At 54.3% G+C, this 10,469-nt stretch overlaps 1 protein-coding gene across 1 annotated transcript in view; it reads left to right on the forward strand.

Annotated features, from left to right (window-relative positions):
* Positions 1-328: 328 nt before the first annotated feature.
* The window catches only part of AGT (angiotensinogen (serpin peptidase inhibitor, clade A, member 8)), an 11,514-nt gene continuing 1,373 nt past the window's right edge, over positions 329-10,469 (forward strand). Inside the window, exons 1-4 of the mRNA XM_010854501.1 lie at positions 329-450; positions 4,721-5,577; positions 8,504-8,771; positions 10,213-10,357. Of these exons, the coding sequence (XP_010852803.1) occupies positions 4,749-5,577; positions 8,504-8,771; positions 10,213-10,357 (1,242 nt within the window). The 5' untranslated portion in view covers positions 329-450; positions 4,721-4,748. The remainder of the gene's footprint in view (positions 451-4,720; positions 5,578-8,503; positions 8,772-10,212; positions 10,358-10,469) is intronic.

Below are 10,469 nucleotides of genomic sequence, written 5' to 3' on the forward strand. Positions count from 1 at the left end.
GGGGCCTCTCAGAAGCACACCCCAAGGGGGCTCAGTCTCAAGGCTTGGGTGGCTGACCTCTGGCCATCACACCCGGGGGGAAAGACACATCACAACCCACATGGGATGCTCCCGTGTCCCATAACAACAGCCCTTACTCGAGCAAACTTCAGTAAATGTGTAACTTGACTGTGTACCATTCAGTGTCAGCAGCAACAGTGCATTGATCACCCTGGATTCCTGGAAGGAGGCCCATCCTAAGAGTCGCCTGGCCTGGCATTTGTCCCTCTAGTTGGGAGGCTGCTGAGGCCCCCACCCCCACGGCCTGGCCAAGTCATGTAAACACCCTCCCGCCGGCCTGAGCACAGGACGCTCTGGGAACCGCTCCATCCCCACCCCTCAGACATAAATAGGGCCTCGGTGGCCCAGCCAGAGGAAGAGGCCACCCTGTTTTGAGGACAAGAGCAGAAGGTGAGTGGGGGCCCTCTCCACACACACCCCTCCCCAGCTCTCTTCATGCGGCTGCCTTGTTTGCTGGTAGGAGAAAGCTGGGTGCTCTGGTCGACAGGTATGGGAGAGAGCTGCAGGAAGTCTGTGGCTAAATTGCACCCAGGAACCAGGGGACAGTGGTGACCTGGGCTGCAGCCGACATTACCACTGCAGACTCGGAGGGTGCCTCTCCCCTAGGCACGGGCTGTCCCTCCCCGGAGCGTACCATGGGTCTCACCAGAGGAACTGCTCCCTTCAGCAGCAGGCAGGCTGGCCAGGTCCTCCGCTCTCTCTGAGCAGGACTGGGTCCTAGGCGGCCAGCGCAGAAGGAGTCCCCGGGGTCCTCCTCCAGCCAGAGGGCAAGCAAGGCTTGTGCAGGCAGTGGGGCTGGGAGAAGGGCAGGCTCAGTGAGCCCGGGCTGCGTCCCCACAGGGCTCAGGGGAGCAGTGGTCTATCTTCCTGCCACTCTTCTGAGGCAGCGCTGGCTCTGGCCCTGGGTTCAAGGCCCAGGTCTGAGCAGTCAAGCTCATCACTCTGTCTCCTGAACCTCGGTTTGCTTATCTGTAAAATGGAACCAACAGCAATACCTGGCCTCCCTCTCTCGGGAACTGTGCTATAAATTAAGAGTGCCAGTGCAGCCTGGCAGTGCAACCCGACAGTGCTCCTAAGCTTCAGGGTGAGCTAGGGAGACACAGTCTTGTTCACAGTCGCGTAGATCAGTGCTTGAGGGTGTGGAGGATGGAGTCAGGGGCTCTGGGTTCAAATACTAGGTCTGCTTCTTACCAGCCATGTGAACTTGAGCAAGTCTCCGAACTGCTCTCTTCATGTGCAGGACAGCATCATCTATCCACCACTTATTGTATTTTGGGGAATGTGGGACACATCAGTAAGCAAAACAGAGCAAGAACCTCAGTCTTCCAGGATTTGCATGCGTGTGGAAGGAGACAGGTGATAAATGCCAAACATAAGAAACACGAGTAACTCAGTGATCAGAGCTGCAGGTGACTAGCGCCACAGGGCGAGGAGAGGAGGGCAGGAGGAGTGAGTCCAGAGTGCCGGGCGTGGAGGGCCAGTCGCAGGGTGCAGTCAGTGGTGGGGAGGCCCAGACAGGAAGGTGGGCTGCTGTGAGGGTTCAGACTTGACCCCTGACATCACTCAAACCGTGAGCAGCCTTGCACTTGCGTTTGCTACCGTCCTCATTAGCCTTGAGCACAAGCCCTGAGACGTAAGAAGCCTTGCAGGAGACGCTGGTCGAGGGGGAGCCCAGGTGTAGGCGGGTGGAAGAGAAAACCCAAGGCGTGGCTGTCGGGCTGGGAGGCTGCATGCTGGCTTAGCACCTAGGCCAATGAGACCGACCACAACTGAGAGCAAACAACAGCCTCTGTTCTACCTGGTTAATCTCCTGAAACGGGCCTGGGCCTGAAGGCAGCTGGGAGGCGGCTGGCCCAGGCCCCTTAGGCCTGCTCCTGAAGGATTCAGGCCCCGCCAGTCTCCCCAGGAGCAGTGTCAACGGGCAACTTAGGCCTGCCTGACAGGAAGGCCTCTAAAGAGAGAAGTTTCTGTCCTTTTCTTCCGTGTTGTGTAACTCCTTGTGGGAACAGTGGGTGGAGTCAAACAGCTTGGAAGGGGAGTAGGTGGGGGTTAAGATCAGAGGTCAGAGTTCCCTTGGCAATTTGACACTTGGAGCAGAGTGAGTACATGCGCATCATCCAGAGGCCCTCGCCAGGCAGCTGCAGTCACCGCACCTGACCAGGCGTGCATGGGTGTGCAGGAACCAGCTAGGCTTCCAGGCGACCTGGAATTGGTGGTGATGTACCGTAGCTCCGAGGAGCCCCAGGCCAGCTCTGGGAAGGCAGGGGAGAGTGAGGAGGGGAGTGGGAAGGCTGAGCCGTTACCTGGTAGTACGGCACTCCCCTCCCCCAAAATGAAGGAGGTGTCATATAAAAACTGCTAGAGCTGAATGAACCCATCAAGGGCATATTCATCTCTCAGCGAGAACCATCGCAGAAAAAGCCAGCAGAGCCGACCCAGGAGCCTTTTCTCCCAGGAGCTCATCCCACGCCTGTTCTCTTGGCTGGAAGTGAGGCTGAGGCAGAGGTACCGAGTCCCACCTCACCTGCCCCAGGTGAGGCAGGCGGAGGTTCTACACTGTCGCACCTCCCCGGACAACTGGACACAGGCCAGTGAAATCTGACTGTTGGTGAATGGGCTTGGGCACAGATGACTTGGAGTCCCTCGGAGATCTGCTCCGCAGGGCGAGTGCGAGCTAGCGAGGGGGTTGAGACAGGCAGGGATGTCTGGGCTTCCCCAGCTTGAGTCTATGGTGCTTAATTCCAGCTGCATGTTAGAACCACTGGTAGACTAAAAGCCCTTTCTCAGACCCTTCCCAGGGTCAGTTAATTAGCATCTCTGGAGGTGAGACTCAGATTGTTAGTTTCTCAGGCTTTCTGGGTGAGTCCTGTGAGCACCGGGATGGAGAATACCCTATGAGAGTAAAGTAGGTTGGAATCGGATCTCTGCTACATCCTTGCTGTAACATGAGCTTGGGGATGTTTCTCTGTATCTCAGAACTCCCCTTTCTGTGTCTGCAAAGAAGTGAAACAATCTTAGCTTACGTGACACCTTAGACTGGATAATCCATGGGAAAGAGCTTTTGTGAATTGTCATGTGCCAAACAAATATGAGATCTCCATTCTAAACTATACACCTTAGCTGGGGAAATAGGGGAACATTCCCCACACAGCTGGACTATTTTCTTGTCAGGCTAATTTGTAGCACAGGAGAAACCTCTGTGTGAGTTGGTCTTATATTCCAAAATGATTTACCACCTACCCTAGAGCTTGGAGCCCCACAAAGACCCCTGCTGCCCCACATTTTGTTCTTTGGGGAAATTTATAGCCTTGAACAGGTGGGCATATTGGTGTTATGGGCTGCTACCAACAGAGCCACAGACTGGAGTCTTACACAGAAGAAATCTGTATTCTCATGATTCTGGAGGCTGGTAGTTCAAGAACAAGGTGTTGACAGGGTTGGTTTCTCCGAGGCTTCTTTCTTCGGCTTGCAGGTGGTCTCCTCCCCATCCTCCCCTTGTAATTTCATGCGGTGCTCCCTGTGTCCTGATCTCTTCTTATAAGGACACCGGTCAGCCTGGATTAATGCCCATTCTAAAGGCCTCATTTAACCTAAATTACCTCTTTAAAGACTGTCTCCAAATACAGTTGCATTTTGAGGCACTAGGGGTCAGGAGTTTGTTAACAAAAATAATCAATAAATAATCTATAAAAGGAATAGACAAGTATTGTATTTGAGCCACACTGAGGCCTATCGCAGAGAGACAGAGATTCAGGAAGCACTTGAGTCGTGTTCCACCAGACAGCAAAACAGAGGAGGCTTATGAAGGCGAAAACCGCACAATTAGGTACGTTGTTTGTCAAGAACTAGGACTGGAACTGGCAAGAAGTAAGGCTGTTTGTTAAGCAAGGATTGGTTGGGGTTCAAAATGGTTGCATAGTTACAAGGGGAGACCTTGAGACCAGAGGCTGCAGCTGGCAGCTGGGACTGTGGTCCTGAGTTTGTTAAGGTTCAGTAAATTCAAGTTTTCAGTGATAAAAGAACATATCTGAAACAACATCCACAGTGGCCACCAGCTCCATTTTGGATAAACCAGAATGATTTCTCCGTACTTGAGTATGTAAAAATTTCTTCCATCAACTTTGACATATGAGTTTTTAAATTTCGGCATAACAACTATCATGATACTTTTTTTACTCAAAGCGTTCATTTAAAAATAAATTAAGATGCTTCCATATTTCTCTTTTGTTAAACATGTAATTATTGACTGAAGCATCATACCACTAACTAAGGTAAAAATGGATCAGCCGCTTACATATTCTTGATAAAAACACCTGCGATATTTTATGAAAACATGTGTTTACATTAAAATAACCCCATTTCATATTTTTCTTTAAAATACACAAATGTCTTAATATTCAGACATCCTTACCACTTTAAACTTTAAACAAAATAAAACCCAAACCCAACCCCGAAATAAAGCCCACAAAAGCACAGGTGAGCCCACGATGGTGTACTTGCAACTGGAGCGTATCTGTAGATTCTTTCACAGAGCTTTGAGCCACTTCTTCTCTTTGAAATTTACGAGACAGGGATGGATGTCTCATGTGCTGACTGGTTGCAGGGAATGTTGCTGGAAGACACGTAATAATCCCCTTTAACTCTTCACAAAATATTTCAGGATAGCAGAAGCAAGTGCCTGGTCAGAGATGGCTCCTGCTGGCCTGAGCCTGGGGGCTGCCATCCTTTGCCTCTTGGCCTGGGCTGGCCTGGCTGCTGGCGACCGGGTGTACGTACACCCCTTCCACCTCCTCGTCTACAGCAAGAGCAACTGTGACCAGCTGGAGAAACCCAGTGTGGAGACACCTCCAGACCCAACTTTCACACCTGTACCCATTCAGACCAAGTCATCCGCAGTGGATGAGGAGGCCCTGTGGGAACAGCTGGTTCGAGCCACCGAGAAGCTAGAGGCTGAAGATCGGCTGCGGGCCTCAGAGGTGGGGCTGCTGCTCAACTTCATGGGCTTCCACATGTACAAGACACTGAGCGAGACATGGAGTGTGGCCAGTGGGGCTGTGTTCTCCCCAGTGGCCCTCTTCAGCACCCTGACCTCTTTCTATGTGGGGGCCTTAGACCCCACGGCCAGCAGACTACAGGCATTCCTGGGTGTCCCTGGAGAGGGTCAGGGCTGCACCTCCCGGCTGGATGGCCACAAGGTCCTGTCCTCCCTGCAGACCATCCAGGGCCTTCTGGTCGCCCAGGGTGGGGCCAGCAGTCAGGCCAGGCTGCTCCTGTCCACGGTGGTTGGCCTCTTCACAGCCCCTGGCCTGCACCTGAAGCAGCCCTTCGTGCAGAGCCTCTCTTCCTTTGCCCCCATCACTCTCCCGCGCTCACTAGACTTGTCCACGGACCCAAATCTCGCTGCTGAGAAGATCAACAGGTTCATGCAGTCAGTGACGGGGTGGAACATGGGCAGAGCCCTGACAGCGGTCAGCCCAGACAGCACCCTGCTCTTCAATGCCTACGTCCACTTCCAAGGTAAGGCCAGCCCTTGGCGGGGCTCTGCCCCTGGCCAGTGCCGGAGGGTGGCAGTTCTTTCTGTATGAACCCACTGTCCAGCATCTCAGCTCAGCTGAGCAGGGCCATGCCTGGAGATGGGCAGGGGGGCAGATGAACAAGTACCTGGGGCCAGCCTTACAGAGTACCAAGTGGCTGCCCCACTGGGCTCCTTGGATGAGCGTTATCTGAGCACTGGCCTCCCCATCTGCCACCCTACTATGTGCAGCTGCTACGCTGAATCCTTTTCCTTTCATCACTGGACCCCCTTGAGATGCGGTGAAGAGGTATGATTGCCCTTGTTCATCAGTGATGAACAAGACTCAGACAAACAAAGTGACCGCTCCTGATGGCACAGCCACAAGCAGGGCCCTGGTTTCCAAACACATATCTCGTGGCCCAGCTCCACACACAGAAGAGATGGGTTCCTGTCTGTTGAGGTCAAGGGATCTTGTCCTTGAGAAGTTCACTGTCCAATGCAAAAATAACCAGTTTGTTTGCTGGGATCATTTTCATATTGGGAGAAAGTTATTACCAAAATAATGCCTAACACACAAGTTGTTCATTCATTCGGATATAATGATTGGAGATGTATTACTTGCAAGACTCTGAGCTGGTGTCTCAGAGGGGAGAATAGGGAGGCCACACAAGCCCCGATTCAGCTTGCTGACTGTGGTTAACCAGAAAGCTGGATCCCACAGGCCAATGCCTCAGCCCCAGAGCTGAAGGCAAGCTGCTTTGTGCAGGTGCCCGGGGCTCAGAGTGCTTGGGGAAGAATGTCGCCTGGGAGAGAACAGAAGGAAGGCTGGGCAATGCTGCAAGACTGCAAGGGTCAGGGCGAGGAACCAGAACAGGGGTGACTTTGTTTGGCCTGAGCTCAGAGGGACAGAATGGGATCAGTGTTAGGCAAGGCCAGAGAGATGGGTCAAGGCCAGCTTTTGAGACTTTGAATGTGCTAATGGGAGGTTGGAGTTGTGGGTGGCTGGGAGCTGGGCGCCAGGCATTCTGCTCAGAGGTCCCTGGCCTGTGCTATGGGGACTGGAGGCAGGAAGAATGGTTGGAAGGTTATGCAATTGCTCAGCAAACGGTTCCAGGAACAAGACTCTGAAGCTCTGTGAATGGATGGGTGGGCCAGGGAAGCTGTGTGTGAGGTCCCATCAACATATGCAACGAGTGGAACTGAGAGACAAGGATGTCGGCGGCCAGAAGGCAGAACTGTGAGGACAGAGGAAGGTTGACCAGAACACAGTTGTTTTCTTACTCTGACAATAACCTGGAAGTCTGAAAAGCTGCCAAGAAGAGGCAGCAGGCTGCCCCCCGGGAGAAGGAGGAAGGTGATAGCCCAGGATCGCACAGATCCCGGCACTGACAGGTCTTGGGAGCAGCGTCCAGTCAGGGACCCCGGAGCTGAGGGTGGCTGCACCCCATGTAGGACCGAGGGGGCCCCTGGGCTGAGCCAAGAGTCACTAACAGGTGCCCAGGAGGAGAGCTCATTGAGAAAGGCCTACTCCCCAAAGGCAGAGTCAGAGAGAGCCACTGGCCCCAGAAATGGGCCACACCTGTTGTTCTAACCTGGCGAGATGTTCTTAATCTCTGGATGAGGACAGGATGCTGTGCGATGAGATGAGCAGGGTAGGCGGCAGGTGCCCTTGTTTCAGACTCCTGTATCTTTTTGGAGGTAGCATCCTTTTTCCCCATAAACTAACAAGCCTCCTGTCAGTCCTGTGGGCCAGCTTCTTGTGTGCAGCCCTCCTGTGAGCTGAACTTGCCTGAAGACACAGGGATCCCAGGCTAGAGGACAAGGCAGGGCTGGGGACCCTGTTACTCCTGTCTCCCAATACCTGGGCACCCTTCCCCAGCTCCCTACTCTCGCTCCTCAGAGAACTCACGGCCCTGACTCACTTAGTCACCTCTGCTCAGACCTCCAAGTGCCAGGGGCCACTTCATGATGGGCTCATCCTCAACTTCACCTTGTTCTCCCAGGAACAACCACACAATGGGCCTTTCAAGGGGCTGGGCAGGCTGCAGAGGGAGGGGGTGTGCTTGTGTGCCCAGAGGCTGCTATGGAGACTGCCCGAGTGACAGTGCTTTCAACAGTTTGCTCAACAGCTGAGTCAGCTGGCAGCTCAGCTCCAGGACCCCAAGGCCACAGCCTACTGGCAGGGGTGTGAGGTGACAGGAGCCCTGCCCCTCCCCTCAAGGCCCAGCACAAAGGTTTCACAGCTCACATCCACTGGGCATCCTGGGTCTCCAGCAGGGAGGGGTACCAAGAAATGTGAAGCAATTCTGTACAACGGCATAATGGTGGATACGTCATTGTGTGTTTGTCTAAACCTGTAAAATGTCCAAGAGTGGACTCTGCTGTGAACCATGGACTCTGGGTGATGATGATGTTCATCAGTGTTAACAAATGTGCCATTTAATGGAGCTGGTGCGGGGGAGGCTGTGTGTTGCTGGGGAGTGGTGGGTATACGGGAAATATCTGCACTTTTCCTCTTAATTTTGCTGTGAACCTAAAACTTCTCTGAAAAATAGTGCCTTTTTTTTTTTTTTCTAAGTGAGCAGGGCAGAGCCCAGGCTTGGGGCCAGGACAGCTCTGGGCCTGAGTTTACCTGGTCTGTTAATAGTGCGGTAGGATTTTCCTCTGTGGGCCTCAGGTTGGGGCCTGGTGTGTTCTACGTTTTCAACATTGGCAGTTGGTGGATTTTGCAGGAGGAAGGCTTTGTTGGGTGCCCTGGGGCTGGTGAAGTTGAGGGGCCAGGAAAGGGCAGAGCAGCCTGGGGCGGGGGGAGGGAGAGCCAGGAAGGAGGCTCTGGTGGTGGTGGAGGCTTTAGGGGCAGCCCTCTGCTCCGCCAGAGCCCCGTGCTTTCCCTTACTCTTCCCTTCCTGTCTCCTGCCGGGTCCCCAGGAAAGATGAAGGGGTTCTCCCTGCTGCCAGGGCTCAAGGAGTTCTGGGTGGACAACACCACCTCGGTGTCAGTCCCCATGCTCTCTGGCACCGGCATCTTCCACTTCTGGAGCGACAGCCAGAACAACCTCTCCGTGACCCGCGTGCCCCTGAGCGCCAACACCTACCTGCTGCTCATCCAGCCGCACCACACCCCCGACCTGCGGAAGGTGGAGGCCCTCACCTTCCAGCACAACTTCCTGACCCGAATGAAGAACCTCTCTCCTCGGTATGGCTCCAGGAAACTGCTTGGACCCTCCTGGGCTGCCCCCCCACCCCAGAGAGTGGGGATCTGCATGGGCAGTTCTGCCCAGGGAGTGGGGGCACGTGGGTGGGCAAGGGCGCCGTGTTGGCTGAGCCTTGGGCGCCCAGCAGGCGGGGGGCGGGCAGGTGGGAAAGGTGAGTAGAGGCCTGGGCACCCCCACAAAGCACCCCCTCCAGGCAGGGACTCAGCTCTTATCTTCTCTCTCTGGGCGCAGGAGACTTAGGGCAGGACGAATCCACCCGCCTTGTGCTGACACTGAGCTGCAGGGTTGGGAGGCCCACATCCAGCGGGCCCTCTGCTCTGAGACAGGCACTGAGGGGCACAGGGGGCCTCCTGAGGTCAACACTTTTTAAGTCATTCAAAAAAAACTGTGATAGACATGTAACATAAAATCGATCACCTGAGCAATTTTTAAGTGTTTATCAACATGACATCAATACCTTCACGTTTCTGTGCTACCCACCATGGGCTTCAGAAACTTTTACCCTTCCCAAACTGGAACTCTGTGCCCAGTAAACACTAACTCCTTATTTCCCCTGCCCGGCCCGACAGCCACCCTTCTGCTCTCTGTCTCCTTATTTCCCCTCCCCGGCCCGACAGCCACCCTTCTGCTCTCTGTCTCCACGTGCCGACTCCTCGGTGTACCCCAGTAGGGGTATGCCACGTAGTATTGGCCTTTGGTGTTGGGTTTATCTCTCTTAGCGTTGTGTCCTCAAGGCTCACCCATATTGTATCTTGTGTCAGAATTTCCTTCCTTTTAAGGCTAAATAGTATTCCATTGTGTGTATCTGCCGCCTTCCGTGTATCCATCCACCCACTGATGGGACACTGGGGTCCCTTCTACCTTTGGGGGTCTGTGAATACACTGCTATGGACATGGTGTGCTGACAGCCACGTACAGTCACTGGAAACATCGATGGGCTCTCAGCGATGCCCAGGGAAGGCAGGGCTTCTGGTGGAGGTGACCTGGCCTGACCTAAGCGGCACGCCCAGAGGCTGACCGTGTGCCCCGCCCCTTTCCCTCCCACGGGGAGCTCGCCACTGCACTGGAAGGTAACGAGACAGGACGCTATTTTAGAGGGCAGCATTTGAGGATTACCCACTGAGTGTGCTTTCAATGCAGCCAACCGAAAAAAGGAACAGGAGACAGAACTGACAACTATTCACATCAATCCCTCAGAGCCCCACTGTTGAATTTTGTACCTCCCTCTCATAGTATTTCAAAGAAAATGAAAGCTTGTTAGTGTGTTTATTGCTGAAAGTTTTCCCAAGACACCCTAGCTGAGTGAGCATGGCAACAGGTCCTCGTTCAGGAGCACATGCTTCCCGGGTCTTCTGTGAGCCCAGCGTGCCCCAGGGCCTCACACTGTGAGATACCCTTGGTCAACATGTGTCGTCTCCCCAGGGCCATCCACCTGACCATGCCCCAGCTGACACTGAAAGCGTCCTATGACCTGCAGGACCTGCTTGCCCAGGCCAAGCTGCCTACCCTGCTGGGCGCCGAGGCAAACCTGGGCAAAATCAGCGATGCCAACCTTAGAGTTGGAAAGGTACTGGGCGGGGGGCATCCATGCCTGCCGTGGCTCTGTGTGCTCGTGCAGTGGGAGGCATGGGCGAGGGGGACACAGGGGAGGCGTCACCGAGAGGGTGGGCTGGGGAGGG

The sequence above is a fragment of the Bison bison genome, unplaced genomic scaffold, assembly GCF_000754665.1.
Source record: "Bison bison bison isolate TAMUID 2011002044 unplaced genomic scaffold, Bison_UMD1.0 scf7180017864341, whole genome shotgun sequence".
NCBI classification, from domain to species: Eukaryota; Metazoa; Chordata; class Mammalia; order Artiodactyla; family Bovidae; genus Bison; species Bison bison.